General features: G+C 39.0%; 1 protein-coding gene across 2 annotated transcripts; it reads right to left on the bottom strand.

Annotated features, from left to right (window-relative positions):
- Positions 1–42: 42 nt before the first annotated feature.
- Positions 43–24171, bottom strand: LOC150086164 (uncharacterized protein CG3556-like). Of its 2 annotated transcripts, none has more exons than XM_090373752.1 (5): positions 24016–24171; positions 12584–12803; positions 10460–10716; positions 10024–10187; positions 43–225 (listed from the first exon to the last, which is right to left on the bottom strand). In XM_090373752.1, exons 1-5 carry the CDS (start codon positions 24071–24073, stop codon positions 61–63), a joined length of 864 nt encoding a protein of 287 aa, XP_090229878.1. In that variant the 5' UTR covers positions 24074–24171; the 3' UTR covers positions 43–60. The 2 variants fall into 2 exon arrangements, with proteins under 2 accessions (XP_090229878.1, XP_090229880.1); XM_090373754.1 differs by lacking the exon at positions 24016–24171 and adding an exon at positions 16300–16406.
- Between the last annotated feature and the right edge of the window lie 487 nt (positions 24172–24658).

Here is a 24658-nt window from a genome sequence, read left to right as displayed (position 1 = left end):
ATTAGATTTTTTATTATATTTATCTTGTCCAAAAGCTGAAGACTGAAGAACTAAATTACTTTAGTAATTTAGGCTAGCAAGACTTCTGCCTTTCAATACAGGTAGAGCAAAATACGATGCCAAAACATCGGTAAACGATCCATCTGTGTTTTGTTGTGATAGCACATATTCTATCCCTTTCGGTAGATTCCAGGTGTTGAGGTCGGTGTTAGCAGCAATGAGGGCCTACAATTAAAAAAAGAAACAAAAAAGAATTAGAAAGGCGTATTCTATTGAAAATTTGAGTACACCACAAATATTTTCATAGAATTAAAATATTTAGTTTATTATTAATTTTCATATTTAATATTATTATTAGAATTAGGAAATTTCTGTTATTAGATATTAAAAAGACTGAACAATATTTCTTGTCTTAAAAAAGAAATCTTTTTAATATGCTTAAATGGTCCCCCCCACACACACACCCACTCAATAACCCAATAATTCAGCGGTTTTTCTCAATAATTCTCACGCTTTTTCATCAGAGGGCCAATATTGAAAATAAGATGATAGAAATTGTGGGTGGACCGTATATGGGATTAATGCTGTGATATCACTACCATCCTCAAATGAAATAAATGGTTAGAAAGAGAAGGGTTTGCAGGTGCAGCTTGTTATCGGGACTGTGATAATTGGGATTTTCGCAGTATCTACCGGTCAACTAAATATCGAGGTGTTGCATCACACCTTCAATGAAATCATTCTAAAAGGCACTCTCCCCTGTATATGTAACAGCTACATAGTCAGGCCCATTCCCAAAATACAGAAACCAAAAAACGCCAAAGACTACAGACCCAGAGCCATAAGTTGCACCCTTTTGAAGATTTTTGAGAAAATCCTTCTCTCAGCCCTCACCCAACACTGCTTCCAGCATCGTTCTCTGCACTTGCACTCCGTTTTATTTGGAAGATTAACGGTCACAAATCTTGAAAACCCTTTTCCGGATACAGAAAGCTCTTAACAGTAAGGAACAGCTCGATATTATATTCCTTGATATATCCGCAGCTTTTGACAATATCTCGATAACGGCTCTGGAACAATTTCTATCTTACTACTTCAAAATACAAGGCAATCTCCTGAAGATTTTATGTAACGTTCTGAAGAAAAGGTACCTCATAATCGCGCATGGCGATTTTATTGCTCATTACTCCATTTCGCAGGGAGTGCCACAGGGAGGAGTCCTCCTCACTTTTATTTGCTGCAGCTCCGGAACCATTTTTTTGCATGCCATAAAGATAACTTTATCACATATGCTGATGACCTGAAATTCTTCGTTAAATCTAAAGATCTACAGCAAATTAAGCAAACAAATCAACAAGCCAATAGCACAATAAATAAACTGGAGTATTACCTCGACTGTATTGGATTACATTTAAACCCAAGCAAATCTGTCCAGATGACAATTACAAAGAAAAGGAGCAGGATCAATATCTCTATGTTGGTAAGCGGATGCGAAGTTCGAAAGGTTAAATCACACATAGACCTGGCTCTAAAATTAAATGAGGTACTAACGTTCTCCGAGCACTTTGACAAAGCAAAAGCATATGCGGCACTCTGGGCTGCCAAACAGGAGTTAACTGGCATTAGAAACCCAGACCTTGTTAAAAAGTATATCTTGAAATGTATACTTCCCGTCCCACTGTATGCTTCACAGATTTGGTCCTCTGCTCCACCGAGCAACCTGAAAGCTTTTCTCAGCATTGAATACTGGCTCTTTAGATGGCTGAACAGGATTTCGAACAGATTCACGTCCTTCCTAAAGTGATGCATCCAGATTTGTATGCAGTACTCAAAATGTGGCCTAACCGTTGCCTTATACAATGAGATAATCACTTCCTTATCCCTGCTGCTCTTCCCTCGTGGGTAGCACAGTTGGTGGGAACACCGGGTGGAAAAGACTTAAGTTCGAGTCCCATCGATGATGTGAGGAATTTTTATGGGCCTTTATCACAACGTCGCTAAGTTAGTCAGTCTCAGGCGAGTGTAGCATGGTTTTTTATCCCGGAAACCTCAAACCACACGCAATTTACAGACAGTATACACGGAACAAAACAGCCTTAGTCGCCGATGCTTCTAAAACCCCTACAAAAACAACATTATCGTTGCTGGAAAAATTCTTGTATATCATTGACAAAACCCCATGAGCTGTCCTGGCAGCCTGTCTGCACTGATCAGAGAACTTTATAACATTACCCCTCAGGTATGGGCGCCGGCACGATATTTTGCAAGGTGGTGCATGTGGGAAAAAATATTTTTTGAACACCAAATTTTCGAATATATGAAATATCTTATGTTTCAATAAACTAACGAAAATAGGCTATGTATATAAAGTGCTTAGCATCATAATACACAGCCATTTCTGAATAAACAGAAAATTTTTAAGGTGGCATCGTTTTAGGTTATATCTCATATTGTGAATACCTTCACAACGAGTTGCCATGATATTGCACTAATTCGAATAAGTAACGCTTCACCTAAGGAGAAGACTAGTGTTACTTATTCTCAGATAGGTACCACCACCCAGACAGCACTGTTTCAGGGCTATTTGGCCCTTCGTCAGTGAGTGGGTAGGTACCCAAGTGATGCAATGATGGCAAAAACAGTTATGAAGTATAACTCCACAATATGAGAGATGCCTGATGGTGTATGATGTATTTAGACTAAGGCGCATTTAGGGCTAGAGCCTCAAGCTGCGAACAAATTTAGACTATGTATATAAAGTGCTTAGCATCATAATACACAGCCATTTCTGAATAAACAGAAAATTTTTAAGGTGGCATCGTTTTAGGTTATATCTCACAATATGAGATAATATGAGATATAACCTAAAACGATGCCACCTTAAAAATTTTCTGTTTATTCAGAAATGGCTGTGTATTATGATGCTAAGCACTTTATATACATAGTCTAAATTTGTTCGCAGCTTGAGGCTCTAGCCCTAAATGCGCCTTATTAACGAAAATATTAAAAATTGTGTATTACTTCGAAATTCAAAGGTGATGCACCCCAGGTAATATAATGAAGTTCTCTGAGTCAATTACCCCCAGGTCTTTTTCATTCCCAACTACCATGAGTGGTACAACACAGTTGGTATGTCAATCTGCAATTTTTGCTGCACATATGAAGTACCTTGCATTTGTCAATATTAAACTTCATTTGCTACTTCTCAGGCTTATCTGCCTAATTTATCTAGGTATTGATGTAGTAACATATTCTGATTACTGTGATTTACCAGTGCCAACCTTTGCATCATCTGCTAACATTGACGTTAAGCCAGTTATTTTGTTATTGTGTCATAGTATCCAATCAGATTAATTAGACAAGATCGCTCCTTAACAAATACATTTTGTGACTGCAGTATAACTGCATTCCTCTCTAGCTGATCCTGCGTTACTTCTTTAACCAGTGACGCCATTGTTTTACATAGACAGGTTAGTAATTATCCATGTCTCCCTTTGATCCTCTTTACTGAATTGGGGATACATTTGCACGTCTTGAGTCCATAGGAACCTTCCCTGAATCCAGCGATTCTCCTATATTCATGGCTAAAGATTTGATTCCTCCTTTGATATAACTGAATAGATCCCATCCACTCTAGGCGCCTCTTTTTACTTTTAGCATCAACAGTTTCTCCTCCACTTTCTTCTGGGCTATCACAAAATCATTCAGATCCCCGCCACAATTTAACTCACTTATGGCATTCCCACCCCAAAAAAAATTTTTCATGTGTGATGGTAGATGCAACATACCCATTCAGTTTGTCCACACCTGATCAGGATGAACAGTTAATCCATTCAGGGTAAGGGAAGCGCATAGGATGATAGGTTTAATTTACTTTTTATTTATTTTTTATTATTTTTTTTATTTATTAATTATTATTATTTATTTATTTATTTATTTATTTATTTTTTGTTTTTATCATTGTTTTGTTCGGATTTTTTTTTTTTTTTTGGCTGGTGCAGCATAAGCCATAGGCTTTCTTGCACCATACGGCCGTTACTAATACTAATACTAATACTAATACTAATACTAATACATTCATATCTAGTAGACCAATGTGATTCAAAGTCTGCCTTCTGATGTTTACTTAAATGAAGAAGACTGCTGCTTTTCTTGGCATTCTTTGCCAGAGACTTCCCGTAATCTGCCTTAGCTTGCCTAATCTCTTTTGTGACTTGATTGCAGACTAGTTTATATCTACCGCAGGCATGTATCACCTGATAATATCCTATGCTTCTGTTCTCTGCCACAAGTCTCATCAGTTCATCTGACATCCATTTAGCTCTAAGCCTTAAACAATGTCTCTTAGTTGATGTAAAAAGCCTAGTAGCTTCTACGATTACATCCCTGAATGCTTCCCATTTAGAATTTCCAGTCGGTAACTTAATAGTAGTCAGTACGCTTTTTGTGTATTGATACAACGATGGATGCTTGCTTACTTAAAGCTCAAGGTGTCCAAAAATTTTTGGTCCAATTTTGGAACAACTATTAGTAATCAGAAACTTGCCTATTTAGCGTGTATTCCTTCCGTTCTTCAGTGCAGCTGCTAAACATCCACAAAAAAAAAGGAATTTTTTCCCTCCAACTTACGTTCACAGCATCCCCGATCTTCAAATTGATTCTTCACGTTCTGTTCTACGATTTACCAAGAGATATTCCATTTTTCTCTCTTTACCCAGCAGATATTATTCCTATGTCCCTATACACAGATGTGCTAGTCCGTTTTAATTACGCAATATTTCTCCCATGCTTCTTGTCATCGTACTCAGTTTTACCTTTTATTGGCTACTTTTTTACAGAACAGCACGGTTGGTATAATCACCATCCTCCCCATACCGCGCGGAAAAGACCTGAATTCGAATCCTGTAAATGACGCCCCGAATTTGTATGGGTCCTTTTCAACATGGCTTAGTTAGTCGGTCTCGGCCGAGGGGAACATAGTTTTTTCTTCTGGAAATTCCGGTTTTTTTCCAGCAAACAGCAAATCGACCACAGAACACACGTAATTTACAGACATTTATATACACTGAAAGGACAGAATTCATGGGATACCTGGTTCCTGGGCAACACGACGCTGTCACCCCTCTCGCTAGTGGACGAACCCACGGCTTGGCAGGTACACTGCATCACTGTATTCACGTAGACAGTAATTCGATGTCAGTATGGATAAACGTCTTTAGTTAACTGACTTTGAAAGAGGGGTGATAATGGGTGCCAGACACATGGGTCACTCTATTGCGGAGGTGGTACAGACCCGTTCGACAGTATCAAGAGTGTATCAGGAATATGCCATTTCCGGAATAACATCTCATCGTGGACAGCGCTGTGGGTGTAGAAAGGCGGTGGATGAACGTGGCCGTCAACGTCTACCTCGCATTGTTTCAGCCAACCGGAGAGCGAAAGTGGCACAAATCACCGCCGACTTCAACGAGGGAGGTGCCAGAAACATCTCCACCAAGACCATCAGGCGATCATTAGCCGCAATAGGTTATGGGAGCCGCCGACCCACCAGAGTCCCATTGCTAACACCACGACTCAGGACTCTACGCTTGAACTGAGCAAAAGAACATCGGCACTGGACCTTGGAGACGGGTTTCCTGGTCCGATGAGTCTTGTTTCCAGTTATTTCGAGCTGACGGGAGGGTGCGTATCTGGCAGAAACTGCGCGAAGCTATGAACCCGTCTTGTCAGCAAGAAACTGTTCAGGGTGGAGGGTCTGTAAGGGTCTGGGGGAGTGTTCAACTGGTACACGCGGGGACCTCTGGTACGTTTAGATGCATCTCGGAACGGTCCAGGTTAAGTGTCCTTCCTTGTAGACCATCTGCATCGCTTCATGGTCATCGTGCACCCAAAAGCAATGGACTCTTCCAGCAGGACAATGCATCTCCCCACAGAGCCGTGGTGACTAGAATATGGTTCGAAGAGCATTCCGTAGATTTTTATCACCATGGCCTCTTCGTTCACCGGACATGAACCCTGTGGAGCATCTTTGGGATGCTGTGGAACGATCCGTTTGAGCTTTGTATCCTCCACCAAGGAATGCGACGGAATTATGGACAGCGGTGCAGCAAGCATGGATAGAAATACCTGTTTAACACTTTCGTGAACTAATGGATTCAATGCCTCGCCGTGTGACTGCCCTTATCCGAGCGAAAGGTCGGCCTACCCTTTACTAGGTGGGTGTCCCATGATTTCTGTCCAATCAGTGTACGGCGCAATATGGAGTAAGTTGCTGATGCGCCAAAAAAAAAAAAAAATCTTGCCGAACTTTCTCATTATATTCTTTGTTTACAGTTATTCAGTCTTCGATAGCTGTGATTGATCTTGCTTCTAGAACATCTTCATTGTCTTTAACTTTTGAAACCACTATAGAATGTCTAGCCATTGGCTGACTAGATTTTTTCAGTATTTCTGTATTGGTTTACTAGCGAATACAGAAATACTGTTCCACCGTTGTTCCAAACAATTTTTGACATCCCATGATTGACAGATTATCATTCTTGCCGCATGCATCAAAACTGTTAGAAAAAATCAGGAATTTCACTTACTCAGTAGTTAGAATCTCTAAAAAAAAGAATGGGGTTGATGAAGAAAACCCTTTCATTATACTATATTCTTACCCATTGTGTCTTATGCCGCCAGTGTATGGTTCAGAAATGTTATCAAAGTGAAAATATGTACCAAACTGATATCCTTACAATGCTCTGTTCTTTTGGCTATCAATTGTGCTCCTAGAACAGTATCTAATAATGCTTTGCAGGTATTAGGTGGTATGATGCCCCTTGACCTGTTTACTATATACAGAGCAATGACTCATCGTTTGAGGAAGGACCTTGCTACGGAAATATTGGGGATTTCATCAGATCCACCAAACAACCTAAAGATAGAAAAGACCAGAATTTGGGAAGAACTTGTAAAGGTGTGGCAACTCCGTTGGGATGAAAGTGTTCACTTTCATCCCAATTGTAGTAACACGGATTGGTTACTAGGAAATTTGTTCCTAAAGCTGATTTTGTATCAAAGATTCAATTTTTCCTGTGGTTTACATCCTCTATAACCACATCTTATTTACTTACAGGTCATGGTTCCGTCCGTTCTGTGCTCTTCGAAAGAGGACTGGAACCTGATCCTTATTGCACATGCGGAGGCTTGGAGTCGTGGAACCATGTATTTTTCCATTGCCTATTATACTCACAGGTCAGATTTGACCTACAATGCGCAGTTCCTGATCTCAATGAGGCTAATGTAAACATACTTGTGGAAAATAAAACTAATTTCAAGGCATTATAGATTTTCTCCACCTTGGCTAAAGAGAATTGAGCTGAGAGCTCAAACTGCTAGGCAATTCACTTAATAGATCTTGAAAATCTAAAGTAATATGTGGAAATCGGCTTTGGGGGATAGTTGCCATATTGTAACACGTCACGTAACCTAGAACCACAGTATAAAACAACGGGTGCGATTTCTAGATCTGGTGTGACTAGGACTCTATTCACAGAGACTTCTTGAACGTGAACTTCAGGCGAAACGCGTTCGACGGCTCTGTATACTATCAATGTTGCTGTTTTGGACAAAACTGGAGACAAACGAACTTGCTGCTTTTTCTGTCTTGGATATTATCTTGGACACATCTGAAGCGAGCATGTACTAATTAGAATTAAACTACAGCTATGATTTTGCGTAAGTACATGGCTCTGAGGTGAGGACTTGTAAAGAATCCCTCAGTTTGGGAGAAGACTTAAAACGTAAGATGCTATGATGGTTGCCGTTGTGTTTGCCCGAGTTGTGCCCTGGCAACAACTAAATGTTTATACTGTATTGTAAATAATGTAGATGATGTTATGTTAAAAGCTATACTCGTTTTGGTGCCACTCCAAGCCTTCTTTGGCCTCGGCACTATTGTGAGTAAACTTAATTAAGTAGTGATAAATGTTAAATTACTATAATTTAAGCATTGAGTGCCATGTTTACGTAAATATATGTAGTGGTACTACTATGAGTAACTAAACCACTATTTTTTTTTCCGCTGGCTCCCAAGTCTGGGCAACCCGAGAGCGGTATTTTGTGCACATAAGCATAGGATAGGATTGGAGACCCAGGCCGGTTTCATCGTGCCTGGGGCCAGGCACCAGCTGCCCAGGTGTTCGCTGCTCCCTGGTGGCGAACTGGCCTAGAATTTCTACACCAACACAGAGAAAAAAGGTGGAGATAGGCTACTGCCTTGGAGCCACCATGATACACGTACACACACCACAACACACACACACACACACACACACACACACACACACACACACACACACACACACACACACACACACACACACACACACACACACACACACACACACACACACACACACACACACACACAAGCACACAGCCCTGGATGATGGAAATGTATATATAATTGTATAGAAATCTATGTAAGTTTTGTATATGTTTATGCATGTATGTAAACTGTGTGTATTAATAAATGGAAAAAAAATCCCATTTATCAAGCTTATCTGCTTTTGGTAAGTGGTTCTAGTCCTTGTGTGCTGAACTCGCTTCATTCCGTCGGCTCATATTTCGACTAATTTGCCCTAGTTGAAATTTACCTTTCACTTTCTCAACATCTTGACTTCAGAGATGCTTTTGTATTCATGATACAGTACTTAAAAAAGAAGAAAGAAAAAATTGGTCACCTGAGAACGATCCTCATCTACCCATGTGTATTATGTCCATAAATTGCGTATTCTCTGGTCGATTTGCCTGTTTTGCCGCAGGGAAAAAACCCGAGTTTCCGCGGGACCGTCTAACTTAGCCATGGAGTGTAAAAAGTCCATAAATGTTCCTCGCGTCATTGACGAGAATCAAACGCGGGCGTTTTTCCACAGTAAAGGTACTAAGAAGGTACGCTTCATTTTATGAAGACTATTAATTGAAATTGAAAATGTTTGTAGATTGCAAGGGTGATTCAAATTTAACTCAGCTAAATATCAGGGTGGAGTGAAAAGTAATGTCTCTATTGGATAACTTTTGAAAAAAAACCGTACACTTGTAGATAAAAAGCTGACTTTAATTATTTGATGCATCATATACTGGTTAGCAAGTTTTTAGTATTCCGTAAAGTATATCTCTGAGCCATATCTGCTGCCTCGACGTTCATTAGATTTTGAGAAAAAATAGTGGGGAAAAAAAAAGAAAAGAAAAGAAAACCAGGTTGGGGCCAAATCTGCTTTAGAAAGGATGCAGAACAATCCTGATGACGAAATTATTTCTGGTGTTGCACGGCTGCAGCGAATTCGAGCGTTGTCCTATTGAAGAACTGCGGTCCTTACTCGTTTAATTATTTTTTTGAATTCGTCCAACGTCTCAATGCATCTGACTGAATTTATTGTATTCCTTTTTTTTTCGAAATTCAATGCGGATAAGCTTCACACTCGCAAAGAAGAGTTACCATTGCTTTGTTGGTTAATGTTTGGATTTTGAAGTTTTGTGGACATGAAGATGTTTTATGGCGATTTTCCTTGGACAGTCGTTTGTTTTCCAGTTCATAGTGGTGAATCCAGGATTCATCTTCAGTCACAATAACGATTAAAAGTGAAACCATTTTGGCTTTTGAAATGGGATAAAAATTGTTGAAAAACTTCCACTTTTATTTATTTATTTTATTTTTTGAACCGTGCTTTCAAAGATGCTTCCATTTGAAACTGTCATCTTGTAAACGGAAAACTACACAGAAACGCGACTGCGCTCGTACTAACTAGAAACTATTAGCGACATGAAGAAACTAGTTGTAACTTGCTTCGCCGCCTAGCACTGAAACTACGAACTAAGAGGCTTACTTTTAATTCCCTGGTATTTATAGCTACGTTGAAAAACGTTCCAACGTAACCGGTAACGATTTTTGTCTCAATCTTTATTACTAAAAACTGCAGCAATTCTAAATCCCTGTTTGAATGATTTCCTAATTGAACTCAAGGTTAAATGTCAGCTTACCTGAATAACTACACCAGAAGTGTATATGTTACCAAAGCTTCCATCAGGGTTTTGTTTTGGCGTAAGGATGGCAATATTTCTATTGATTGTTGAAGAAATATTATATTGATCTCGAAACTTCACCTCGACACATGCAAGTGCTATTAGCGCCATTGCAGGAGTATCTGTCGAAAAGAAGAAAAATAAGAGCTCAGAATATGAAGGATGTTTATAACATGCATATCGTTTTGGTTATGGAAAATAATTTAATCTGTTTAATTACTATTTAATTCATATTAGGATCATTCTATTATATTTAGATACCCAATAGTAAAGTGGACGCGTAATCAGGATTGTCTTTGATTTGAACCCTGGTAAATTTTATCATACCAAAGTATAAATTTATTTAAGCACTGTATGTGCTACAAAACAGAGGAGATTTAATTTTCTTACCTACCTAAAAATGCTGTCCGATTCACGCCGTTTGCTATAGATTCTACACGTTGAATTCTTTCCGGCTCCAGTTTCATTCCGGCATTGCACAGTGCCAAAGCTATCAAGCTGTAGGAATAGTCAGATAAATAGTAACGTCTGTCTTGTAGCTCTTTCACGACATTGAACGTTTCACGGAAGTTGTAGGGATTGTCATGTCCAGCTATCAGTCCGTTTACGTACAATGCAACTTGTCCAGCTGACAGAGGATTGGTTTCATTACTGGAAAACAAATAAACATATTTACCGTTATTATGTACTATTCATATGAAAAAATTGCATGCTATAAGTCACGCATGCAAATCTTTTGCATTGGTGGGCTAATTGGTTTGTCTGTCAAGTCGGCGATGTACTGATTTGTTTAACGTTTGAAATGCACTCCACTGTTTGCCTTGTGGCTTTCGACGAGATGGGGCGCAATGGTCGGTCTATTTTAATTTCTTTTTGTTTCACAATAGTGGTCAAGTTGTGCACAATTCGGTCTTGATACTATAAAGGAAGTGGGTGCGCCGCTAAATTTGTATTAATTGTCTTGCATCTTAAATTATATTATATTAAACAGAGCAGGGGTTGCCATCCCCTCGCCCACGGGCGCATATACTCTCGTCAATCCTCTTCAGTGCGCACGCGACGCTGTGTTAGGAATGTATGTAGGCGTACGTACTGCCCAAAAAAATGTGCCACCTTAGTTGCAACGGTGTTTTTACCTGTACAGTACGATAAGATCACTGGAAGTGGGATAAAAGTGCATGTAGGAATTCATGTTGGCAATCTTGGTAACTCCTCAGTTTTTCAGGAGACTACACGGCCAAAGAGGAAACGTTAACAATTCTACCATTGAAGAAAATTCATATCACTTTGTTATACACCAAGAAGTTCTCTGCGCCAAAGTTCTTCCATTCAAACATGTCTTGGATCCTGTGACAAAAATAGTAAATTCTATACGAGCTGCTCCATTGTTACTTTTCAAACAGCTTTTGGAGGATGATAATGCCGAGTATTTTGATTTGATAACATATACTGAAGTAAGGTGGCTCCAAAAAATGCATTGGACATATACAAAAACTGAATGATGAAGATGTTAATGTAAGATTACCATAGTTTAGTGAAATCGAGTCCATCATATTTTTTATGAAATCCATTTAATATTCATGAAATTAGTGTCGTTGCCAGAGGTATTAATAAAATTTACGAAGCTAATGTTGAAGAGTTAGAATTAGAAATTTTGGAACTACAAAACAACACATCCCTCAAGGCTTCCCATGTAGATAAAAAATTCTGTAACTTGTAAAGCACACACAATTTCCACTTTTTAAAAATTCCGCATTGAAAATTAAGTCCTATTTTGGATCAACTTATCTGTGAAAATCAACGTTCTCGACAATGCAAATTGTGAAAACAAAGTATAGATCTTGCCTTTCCAATGACAATCTTAGGGACTATTTAAGAACTGCAGTGTCAAATTATGATCCTGTCTTTTAAAAGATAAGTGAAATGCAGTTTCAACCATTTCATTGAAACTTTTACCGAAATTATAAATAGATAAACCTACTCATACAATGGGCATATTATGTATTTTAGGGTGTACCTGCGATGAATGTAAAAAATTCCGACGCGCACTTGGTAATATAAAGATTGGCGATCTCCGAAATAGAGCATCAAAAATTCGACATTCAAAAATCCCCCATTTTTGAATATTTCTCCGAGGGTAGTCGACCGCACAAGAGCAGAGCGGAAATAGGCTGACTGGATTTATGCATTATGTTCCATTAATAATTTCCAAACACGTTTCTTTCTGTTTGTATATATTTCATAGACAGTAGCACTGTTACTACATATTTGCAACGTATAAAATCATTAATTTTTTTCAGATGTTCAATATCAGTTCACAGTGCAGTATTTAATAATAGAGTAGCTATGTATTTCGTTTTTAAAGCGAATTGATTGCTGAAATCAATTGCACTATTTAACCTCATATTAAAAAAAAAAAAAAAAATCTGGAAGATTAGTGTATGAACTGAATTATATAACTGTATTCAAATAATGTTATTTGAATGAAATTAATGGCAAACTTCATTTGCTAACTTACTTCAGTAATGCTTCGGTAAGCATTCTCTCCATAATGTTTAGCATCAGCTCTTTCTTTAAAGTACGTTGAAGAAAGAATGTCCTGTCGACTAAAGATATAGTGGTTATCATTCGGTGTGTTTCACTTCCCCATCCAGTCGCGTCGTTAAATTGGGATACGATTGACTTGAGTCCATTTTCCGCACCTTGGCTAGCATTAGGAAGCAAAGCTACTTCTTTTTCTGCAGAAAAAAAATTCTGAACGTGTTATACTAGTAATAGTATTATTAGTAATAGTAAATTAGTATTATTCTACAGCTATATATAGCTGGTAACGTATTACTTGCTATGTGCAACCTGTGTTTTAAAAATTTCACCACTGACTGTAGAAGAAACGAATACAAGTTACTCGCATTTATATTCATCACAGAAATCTCTTACATTGATACTATTTCTCAAAGTTATTGATTGGAAAGCCGTTATCCATTAAAACTAAAGACACTGCTGTGACCGGTTTCGAAACTGCAAGGTATCTCCTAAGTCTGGAATCATAAGTGAATAGGGAAAAATAAAAGTGGCAATACATAATACACTTTTATCCACAGAACGTGCTCAATGTGTCCACCATTGTTCTTAATACACAAATCCAGAAGAGGTACCCAGTCAGCAAGCACACGGTGAATAAAGTCAGGAGTAAACAACCTCATCACTAAATAGAATGGTGTTGCATGCGTCAATAACGCGCTACCGCAAATGTTCAACGTTCTGAATTTCTCCACGTACACCAGCACCTTGAAGTGACCCGCAGAGACAAAATCTAGCGATGTGAGATCCAGGCTTCTCGCTGGACATTCCACAGGCCTTCGATGTCCTCGAATTACGAGGGTATGCGCGTGTAGCACAATGGTATCGTCACCGTCCTCCCCACACCGGGTGGAAAAGTCCCGGGTTCGAATCCCGTCGATGAGGCAAGGAACTTTAATAGGCTCTTTTCACTTCGTGGTTGAGTTAGTCGGTCTCAGGCGTAGATAGCAAGGTTTTTCCCTCAGAAACTGGAGTTTTTTTTCGTCCAACAAAACAGACAAATCGACTAGAGAGCACACGCAATTTACAGACTCAAATATGGGTATATGTAAGAAATTACCGGTTGACCCTAATATAATAGTTTGGCTTGGGATTGCTGGCATCCACTCAGAGGCGGACTGGGTCAAAAATTCTTACCAGGGAAAACTTGAAGCGGCCTCATACTAGTGTTTATAGCCATATTGATTACTGTATAGTCAAAATCACATCGACTTCCAGCCTCCGCCCACCAGGGTTTCCCCGGTAAGGCTTATGGTCAGCCCACCTCTGCATCGACTGACATGGCATACCCATGGACGTAGGATTTTGTGCACTACAGCACAATTAGTGGTACAAGCCCGACTCCAAGTGCCGATAGACGGGCACAAGGAATCAGCTGTCCAGTTGTTAGCTGTTCCCTGGTGGCAAAGCGACCTGACCATACAGTACATGCATTAACACATGCACAAACACATTAACATTACGTCAAGCCCGTTTTACAGATTCTATATTTCTTCACAGAGACATTAGGTGCAGATAGGCATATATTCCTAGGAGCCACCATAGACAGGGAACACATGCGTATACACATATACATATCCCATTACCAGGAAACTTGGTTTAGAAGCTCTCTTACATGGATGCTGTAATGTGCAGGAGCATCATTTTTCTGGAACCATGTCGAAAAATCTCAACCTTCGTTCAGGAGCCTGGGAAATGTTTCCTCGTTAAGCATACGTAAATAGGCGTCTGTAGTGACATTTCCTTGAAAAAAAAAATAAGAGGCCTATAATGTGGTCTCTCCATATGCCACACCATACCATTACGTGAGTAGTACCTTGTTCCCTCGAAGGAGAAAACCAGTGAGGGTTAATTTGAGACCAGTAGCGAGTGTTCTGTCCATTTACCGTTTCCATAAAAAACAACCTCATCACTAAATAGAATTGTGGACGGGAAATTTTAATTTTGAGAATATTGTTCTCTAGCCCATTCACAAAATTCCACCTTAATTTCTGCAAGATCTGAAGTTTGTATGGAAGCCATTTGTGAGCCCTTAAGGATGAGGTGAATGCTGCTTTTCCATACTCTTGTCTCGGAGGACAATCTTCGAAGAGACTTTTTGGGACTTTTGCATAAATGAGCGAGGATGGCAGTGACTGTGTCATCACTGATGGCCTTTCTCGAAGTATGTATAAGTTTCTGTCTAAGGTGGCACCCGGGCAGATGTCCATCTCCATCAGTATCCTCTGTATGCAAGTAGAAACCTTTACAAATCGGCCTGCAGTGCATTGTCTATGTTTGTGTAAGTGTGTATGTGTGAAAAAAAAAAAAAAGGCCACTTTGCCACCAGGGAACAGACACCACCTGAGTATCTGCTTCATGATGACCGTCTCTGGAGCGAGGAGCCGGACCTGAGTCTACTTTACTGTCCATGCATTGTGCACAAATTCACCGCACTCACCAGAGTAGTGCAATACTGGTGGGTGTCAACTCCCCCCTGCTTCCAGGCTGTCCACACCTAGAAGACAACAAAATAATAAAAATAATAAAATAAAAAAGATAATAATAATAATAATAATAAATCATCCAGCACTCAGTGGGAAAAAAAAAAAAAAAAAAAAAACATTCTACTGAGCGCCAGCAAAAAAAAAAAAAAAAAAAAGAGTTAATTATACAGTAAGTCTCTATGCGTTCATTAAGAGAGTGGGCATCTGTACGCCTAGAAAACACGGCGTTTTCAAAATCCTTCTCTATCAATCCTGTTTTCCTAAACTTTGCAACAAGTTTGCTTACACATCTCTGTGTTATTGGCTCGCTGTCTGGATGCAGTCTATTAAATTCTGAGTTTAAGAATTAAGAATTGCTAAGAATTATTATATAAGAATTATTATAATCTTAAGAATTATTATCTGAACTCGTTCTTCCTTACTCAAAGGCATCTTGGAGCTGCAAAGATGAAAATATATGAATTAGTTATTTTTACCTATGATTCCAGACTTATATGACACTCTGTAGTTGGCTCAGTCATCAGACAACAGAATACCCTACTACTTGATGTTGACTACAGGCCAAATACTCGTATAGTTGTTTCTAAAGAGCTTAATTCTGAACGCCGTCACCATCACTGGAGAGACAACAGCGACTCCAGATGGTCGACTAAAAAACATAACGCAGAGAAGCGTTATTGATGAGGCCATTTCAAATGTTTAAAACACGTTTTTCTTCTTTTAACCAAAAAAGAATTGTACACCGTTGTGCGTGATGGTGATCATTTCTCTATGCTCTGGAAACTGGTTGTCGCTAACAAGGATCTGAAATTGCAACTGAGATACAGGCCACAAGGACAGCATTTCTCAAAATTTTTAAATCACGACTCCCTTCATAAAAAAAAAAAAAGAATAAGCCAATTCAAGCCTCCTCTACCGTTGAGAGCTGAATGGATTAAACCTCTTAATGTATCCTGTCTACAAAAAAGACAAGACAGCAGAAAATATGCAAACAAGTACAATACGTTTTTAAGAAAGTGACAGTTATTTAATTGATTAAATAACATTTAATAAATGTATTAAATGCTATTGTGATAACTGCGTCATGCATTTGACAAAATTTTCATACAACTTCTAAATGATCATAGTTTAAGTTCACTTATTCGTATAATAAGAAAAATGCACTTACCGTAATCCACACCAAATACTATTGAAACAAACGTGAAAGTTAGAAAAATTTGGATCATCTTTCAGTAATGCTAATCTATATGTAAATCGTACGTTTACCGATTATTGTATGTAACCTATAGGTGTATTTTCACTGAACTGAGTACTATATATACGCAATAATCTTTGAATGATAAAGATCACTTCCTTGTTTTAATTCGCAGCTGTTTCTCTTATTTTGGAACAAGGAAGTAGGAAACATTGGGGGATCATAATTACGACTCACTGTATTTCAATTCCTCTTGCAATATCTTTTTTTCAGAATTGAATATTTGATAACTGATGCGCACTAAATACAGAGCTATTGTAAGCTGAGCCACAAATTTTATTTTTTCTCATAACCGTATCAGACGCGAACGCTTTCCTTCGTTTTTCATATTTTACCCCCATCGTTTTACGTTTTTGAATTCTTAATATGTATGCAGTTGTACAAAAAAGCTGTAATCATAAATGATTACAGCTTTTTTCTGAATCTCTATCAAATTAGGAATTTTTCTGAATCTCTATCAAATTTAATATTATGTTTAAGGTTCTTTTTAACAGTATGTGTACCTAGAGCTTCTTGCGAAAAAAGCTTTCTCCAAATTAAAATTACTTCCGCTCATCAATCAGACTAGATTATCAAATCTAGCTATATTATCTATTGAAAATGAATATGCCAGTAAAATTAGTTTTGATGAGGTTATCGATAAATTGGCCGAAATGAAGACACGAAAATGGAAACTATAGATCTCTTCTGTTATTGATTTACACAGTTTGTATCTCTTTTTCACATTTTGTTATTATATTAAATACTATTTTGAAGACTAAATGCGCAAGGCATAATATGTTATGGGTTGAATTTCACTATATAATATTGGTATAAATATACCATAGTTTACCCATAAGTTTAACTATATGAGTGTAAAGGAATCGTTCGATTTTATCTCATATTGTGGCTACCTTCACAACGAGATACCAGGTATCCCGTCAGGTGGCTACCTTCACAAAGATACCAGGTATTGCACTACTTCGAATAAACAACGCTTCTCTAATAGAGGAGACTACTGTATGTACTAATAACAGTAGTTATTAGTAAATATTTAGTCAGAATATGAGATAAATTCAAACGACCTTTACACTACAGGTGTAAAATTACAGCTGTGAATTACAGGCTCCTAAAAAGCGATAAATGTTTTCCTTTTTATTTACCTAATTGTTATTTTATATTGTACTTTATACGTAGTCTTACAGTTATTGTTACGCTGGTTATTTTTATTTTAAATTTAGATAAAGAGTTTTTGTAGATTACTACTTAATATACGTAAAACCGTTATTTTGTTCGAATCTTGCAGCCATTGTTTTTGTACAGAGTAGTAGGGAATTCAAGTTTTTAATTGTGGTAACTAGGCAGCTCAAACGTATAATTATATAGCGTAATACGCATCACTGCATTTAGGATTCTATTAGATAGCGTAGTATTGACAATTAATTAATTAAATTTATTTATCTTATTAATTTAAAATATCATGCCCCAGACTAGAGCAGCAAAGCAAAGGGCACAAATCGGCAGGAGTGTTGTGACTCGGGGGGAGAACTGAGGAGGGCAATTCTCCAACACATCACAGCCTAAAAAAAATTGCAACTTGTGAAATGTTTGCCGAACTCTCTGGAACAGAACATGATCTAGCCAGGTGCAGAGAGTGTCTAGAAATTAGGCATCAACTCAGCGTTCTACTGGGCGTCTATGAGAGCTTGTGATGTAGGGTAGATGCCCTCGAAGAAATTAATATGAGGGGCCCTTCAAGCTCTCAGCTGCCCAACTCAAAGCCAGAGCTCACTCCTGGGCATCAGGCAACACAGCGGCAATCTCCAACGCAGAATGCGCTGGTCTCAAAGGAACTAGTTATTGTTGGTGACTCTATTGTCAGGGAGACGGGGAATATATTGTGTAAAAAGGATAGATGGAACAGGACCAGAGTATGTCTGTCAGGGGCAAATGTTGATGACGTTGTAAAGCATATATCATCTTTTAAGGGCACAAAGGGTGATATTGTTGTACATGTTGGCACCAATGACATTAAGAGTAGGAGATCTGCAGATTTACTTAACAAGTAGAGGTCAATGTTGCAAAAAAGTCGCGAGTTAGAGTTAAATTTGAAAGTGTCTGCAATTCTACCCAGACACGATAGGAGGGAATACACGATGAGAGCCTTGTCAATCAATTCGGCCCTGGAGGGAATGTGCAAGGCTCAAGGGGTAGAATTTTTTTCAGCGTGGTCTTTGCTTGTTAACAGGAGAGACTGCTTTTACAGGGGATGGGATATACTTAAATAGAAAGGGTGCAAGAATATTTGCTGATGCTATCGAGGCAGTGTTAGGTGGGTCGGAAAACTGCTAGCTTGGGGGATTCACAGACTAAAAGGTTAAACGTAGCTGCTCGCAGAGGTGAAGGTGATTCTTGCACTACTTCTATAAGAATAAGCAGCGGCGTGGAGCGAGGGGTGTTGGGGGTTTCAGGGACTGATGGCAGTCATCGTGAAAAAGGTGGGTATATGGGATGTGTTAGGGTAACTAATAATAAGACTAGGTACATGTATACTTGCATGTATACCAACACTTCAATGAATTTGAAGTGTTGGTCAAGACATCAAAGGCCGATATTGTTGGGATAGCAGAGACATGATGTCACACAGATATTAGGAACACAATTGGAATTTGGGGAGTACAATGTGTCAGAAAGGATAGACAGGATAGGAAGGGAGGAGGTGTTATGCTGTTAATTAAGAAAAATATAAAATAAAAAGAAGTGCATCCAGTTGATATAGACGAACAGTGCACTGTTGAGTCAGTTTGGCGTGACATAAGCACTGCGAAACCAAAAATAAGAGTAGGAGTGTGTTATACGCCTAATGACTCGAATGAGTACAATGAACAATTATACAGAGAAATGGAGTGGGCTAGTAAATCAGAATGTCTTATAATGGGGGATTTTAACTTCCCAGATATTGACTGGAACTTGTGGGTTGGTCACACACACTAGTAAGACTTTTGGGGATTTATTGGATGATTGTTTTCTGCAGCAGCATGTTCGAGAGGCAAACAGAGAGGGTAATACTCTTGATCTGGTTATCAGCAGTGATCATTTATGTATTAAGAATTTGCAGATAAAGGAACCACTAGGTGGCAGTGATCACGGTGTACTGATGTGGGATTTACTTAAAGATATAATTACCATCAGGGGTAAAGGAAAGGGTTTTTGCTTCCGTAAAGTTGAGTACAGTTGTCTCAGACAGTTTTTAAATTCTGTACAGTGGGATAAACTGACGATGTTACAAACAGTGAATTCTAAGTAGGAAGCATTCAAGGAATTAATCGTGGACACTACTAAAAGTTTCATACCTATTAAGAAATATTGTTCAAGGTTTAGGTCTAAATGGTTATCAAATGAACTAATGAGACTCGTGACAGAGAAGAAAAATGCATGGGGTGCATATAAATTATCAAGTGACTCAGAAGCCTATGGCAGATATAAGCTAGTCTGTAATCAGGTCACAAAGGAGGTTAGGCAGGCGAAGACAGATTATGAGAAATCTTTGGCAAAAGATGCTAAGAAAAATAGCAAGGATTTCTTTACTTATATAAACGCTAAAAAGAAGGGGATGAATCTGATTGGTCCACTTGATATCGATGGTTCGGCTGTTGATGATCGTGCTCAGATAGCAAACAAACTGAATGAGTATTTTGCATCTACATTCACACATGAGGAGTTATTAAGGTTTGAAAATGGGAGAAGGTTATCAAATTGTAGCAGGATGCTTAATGATTTTGTAATAACTGAGAGCAAAGTGGAGGGGAAATTGTTGAAGTTAAACATAAGAAAGGCACCTGGGGTGGATGGGATCTATCCAGTTATATTAAAGGAGGCGGCAAAGCAACTAAGCAGACCCTTAGCCATAATTATGAGAGCATCCTTGGACTCAGGGGAGATCCCCACGGACTGGAGATGTGCAAATGTATCCCCAATTCACAAGGGGGGGGGGGCTCGAAGGGTGACACGAGTAATTACAGACCAGTTAGTTTAACTTCTGTTCCGGGTAAAATAATGGAGTCACTAGTTAAAGATGCATTGCAGGATCATCTAGACAAGACCAGCAATAATTCAGACACAGCATGGGCTTGTTAAGGGAAAGTCTTGTCTGAAAAATTTGATAGGAAATGATGTTGTTACAAAGGAACTAGATGCAAAAAATAATTTTGATATCATATATTTGGATTTCAGGAAAGCTTTTGACACTGTTGCGCATGGAAGACTATTGTACAAATTGGAGCAGAATGGTATTAAGGGTAAGTTGCTAAAATGGATAAAAGGATGGTGGAGTGGGAGAATATAGAGGGTGGTAATTAATGGATGCTGCTCTTCGTGGACTAATGTTATTAGTGGAGGTCCACAGAGTTCGGTGTTGGGTCCTCTGTTATTTTGTATATTTATCAATGATATTGATGAAGGTATATCAGGCTTAGTGTCGAAGTTTGCAAATGATACAAAGGTTGGCAGGGTTGTTAATGACAGTAATGGCAGTGTGCTACTGCAACAGGATCTAGATACTTTGGGCAGATGGGCTAAGAAGTGGCAACTGAAGTTTAACCTTGACAAATGCAAAGTACTGCATATGGGTAGAAGTAAACCCAGAGAAACGTACCAACTGTGTGGTACTACACTTAAGATGGTAGAAAATGAAAAAGGACCTGGGAGTAATTGTGCAGTTAGATATGAAATTTTCTGAGCAATGCAGACCAGCTGCCAGGGCAGATCATGGGGTTTTGTCAATGATATATAGGAATTTTTCTAGCAGGGAAAAGGAGGTGATTGTCCCTCTGTATAAGGCACTGGTCAGGCCACGCCTTGAGTAATGTGTACTGGTCTGGAGGCCTGATTTTAGGAAGGATGTAGATTTGCTTGAGCGTGTACAGAGAAAGACAACAAGATTGGTGAGTCGAATGAAGGGACCCTCTTACCAAGAGAGGCTTAAGTTCTGCAAATGGCAGTGGCTGGAGACTAGGCACCTGCGCAGTGATCTGATTGAGGTGTATAAGGCCTCGAATAGGTTGAGCACGCTGAGTTCTGATGGGCTCCTTCCACTTGTTCAGATTGCGAACCTAAGAGGGCATAAATTCAAATTAAGAAAAGACAGATGCAGAATAGATGTGCGGAAATTTGCCTTTAGACAGCGTGTGGTTAATTGCTGGAACAAACTTCCATCTGTCGTTGTGGAAGTTGATAAATTAAATAAATTTAAGGAAGAACTGGACAGGCATTCGGAGGGAATGGTGTGATTTTTTTTTTTTTTTTTTTGGCTGATACTGCATAAGCTCATACACTTGCTTTCTTGCATCACATGCCACTACTTATGAGTAAACTATGGTGTATTTACACCAATATAAATAAATACTATGTAAATACACTATACTTTATTCACTGAATTTTTAACGTTCCTTAGTTTTCTGCGATTTCTTAAAAATCAATAAGTTTTGACTTTTTTTTCAAGTTGATAATATTATTTTGGGAGTGACACCAGAAGGATCCGCCCCCAGTGCAAAACACTGTAGCTATGCCCATACCTGTTCTTACTCTTAGTTGCCCCAACCCATGTATACTGAAAGGATAGAATTCATGAGATACCTGGTTCTTGGGCAACGCAACACTGTCACCCCTGTCGCTACTGGACGAACTCGCCTCGTGGCAGGTTTATAGGTACACTGCATCACTGTATTCGAGTAGACAGTAATTCGATGGTAGTATGAATAAACGTGAATTAACCGACTTTGAAAGAGGGATGATAGTGGGTAGTGCCCGACGCATGGATCACTGTATCGCGGAAGTGATACAGAAATTGCACTATCTCTGTTCGACATTATCAAGAGTGTATCGGGAATACTCCATTTCCGGAATAACATCTCGTCGTGAACAGCGCTGTGGGCGGATGAACGTGGCTGTCGAAGTCTGTCTCGCATTTTTTCAGCCAACCGGAGAGCGACAGTGGCACAAATCACCGCCGACTCCAACGAGGGAGATGCCTGGAACGTCTGCACCAAGAACCTCAGGCGATCATTAGCCTTGATAGGTTATGGGAGCCGCCGACCCACCACAGTCCCATTGGTAACACCACGACTCTACGTCTCAACTGGGCGAAAGAACATTGGCACTGGACCTAGGATGATCGGAGACGGGTCTCCTGGTCCGATGAGTCCCATTTCCAGTTATTTCGAGCGGACGGGAGGGTGCGTATCTGGTGGAAACCGCACGAAGCTATGCACCCGTCGTGTCAACAAAGAACAGTTCGGACTAGACGGTCTGTAAGGGTCTGGGGCATGTTCAACTGGCACACGTTGGGACCTCTGGTACGTGTAGACGCATCTCTGGATGGTACAGGTTACGTGTCCATCCTTGCAGATCATCTGCATCCCTTCATGGTCATCGTGCACCCACAGGGTAATGGACTCTTCCAGGACAAGACAACGCTCCTCCTCACAGAGCCTTGGTGACTAGAACATGGTTCGAAGAGCATTCCGTAGATTTTACCACCATGGAATGGCCTCTCTGTTCACTGGACATGAAACCTGTAAAGCATCTTTGGGATCCTGTGGAAAGATCCGTTCGAGCTTTGGATCCTCCACCCAGGAATGAGACGGAATTATGGACAGCGGTGCAGCAAGCATGGATGGAAATACTAGTGGAATGCTTTCGTGAACTAGTGGACTCAATGCCTTGCCGTGTGACTGCCCTTATCCCTTTTAAAGGTGGGCCTACTCGTTACTAGGTAGGTATCCCATAATTTCTGTCCACTCATCGTATTTTACTTGTTCCATGATGACTCCCAGCAGTTTTTGAAACCTCAGCACCTTGCTTTCCAGGCTGCTGCTCATTCCAATAATACAGTGCTTCTCAACCTTTTATCATTCACGGACCACTTCAAGAATTCTTTACTTATAGCGGACCATCGGGTAGGGTTTCTTTACGTCTATGAAAAAACTAGTATTGGATTGGCGTTTCAAAATTCTGTTTTTAGCCACTTATCCATATTGTTCAGTATACTATACTGAGTGTAGGGCTGATATTAAATTCCTAAAATAAATAATTCCAACCTGAAACAAAATATTACGAATTAAATATAATCAAAAATATATTAAAAAAAACTCACCCAACATATGCAATCAAATAATCACTACAAATTTTAACAGTTACTCTCGCACACTAGTTTTGTGAAAACATAAAAATTCTTTACGAATACTACCTATAACCAACTCACGGACCACACATTGAGAAACACTGCAATAGAAGCAGTGCAAAAATCACTTCCACCTCTGGCTGCGGCTACTATTAACCTATTAGTCCGTGTATCCCCCACAAGCTAGCAGTTTTCCGATCCACCTAACACCGCATGTATCTTATGTCTACAAAAAGAAAAGACAGCAGAAAACATATGCAAACAAGTACAATACGTTTTTAAGAAAGTGACAGTTATTCAGTTTATTAAATGTTATGGTGATAATTGCATCGTGCATTTGACATAAAATTTTCATTCCGACTTCTAAATTATTTAAGTTTTATTCCGACTTCTGAATTATTTAAGTTTTATCCCGACTTCTAAATTATTTATGTTTCACTTATTCGAATAAAAAAAGAAAATGCACTTACCATAATCCACACCAAATACCATTGAAACAAACGTGAAAGTTAGAAAATTTTGGATCATCTTTAAGTAATGCTAATATATATGCAAATCGTATCAATTACGGTATGTAACCTATAGGTGTATTTTGACTGAACTGAGTAATATATATACACATATAATCTTTGAACGATAAAGATCACTTCGGGTTTTTCGTCCAGCAAACAGAAAATCGACCTCAGAACACACGTTTACAGACAATATACGTGGAGCAATATGGCTTTAGTAGTAGTAGTAGTAGTAGTAGTAGTAGTAGTGGCATGTGATGCAAGAAAGCAAGTGCTTTATGCAGCATCAAGCATATAGCAAGTGCTTTATGCAGTGCTTTATGAGCTTATGCAGCATCAGCCAAAAAAAAATCACACCATTCCCTCCAAATGCCTGTCCAGTTCCTCCTTAAATTTATTTAACCTATCAACTTCCACAATACTCCTAAAATTCTACTACTTCTACTCTTTGTAGATGTTTGTTATTTGTGAACAAGGAAGTAGCAAACATCCTTTACATGATTTAGTGGATTTCCATTCCTTTTGCTGTTTTTCAGAATTGAATATTTTATAACCGATGCGCACTAATATAGAGCGATTGTAAAGCGTTATTGCTGCGCCA

This window comes from Mastigoproctus giganteus, chromosome 5 (genome assembly GCF_048544385.1).
Source record: "Mastigoproctus giganteus isolate SK-2022 chromosome 5, ASM4854438v1, whole genome shotgun sequence".
NCBI lineage: Eukaryota > Metazoa > Arthropoda > Arachnida > Uropygi > Thelyphonidae > Mastigoproctus > Mastigoproctus giganteus.
This window is presented reverse-complemented; position numbering and strand designations above follow the sequence as displayed.

What these genes read in the sequence shown, in the direction of transcription:
- LOC150086164 (XM_090373752.1), bottom strand. Translation starts at nt 24,073, where the DNA reads ATGATCCAAAATTTTCTAACTTTCACGTTTGTTTCAATGGTATTTGGT. An exon ending in GGTATTTGGTGTGGATTATG is followed by an intron (nt 12,804 to 24,015) that starts GTAAGTGCATTT and finishes TTTTTTCTGCAG; the next exon opens with AAAAAGAAGTAGCTTTGCTT. An exon ending in CTTACCGAAGCATTACTGAA is followed by an intron (nt 10,717 to 12,583) that starts GTAAGTTAGCAA and finishes TTTGTTTTCCAG; the next exon opens with TAATGAAACCAATCCTCTGT.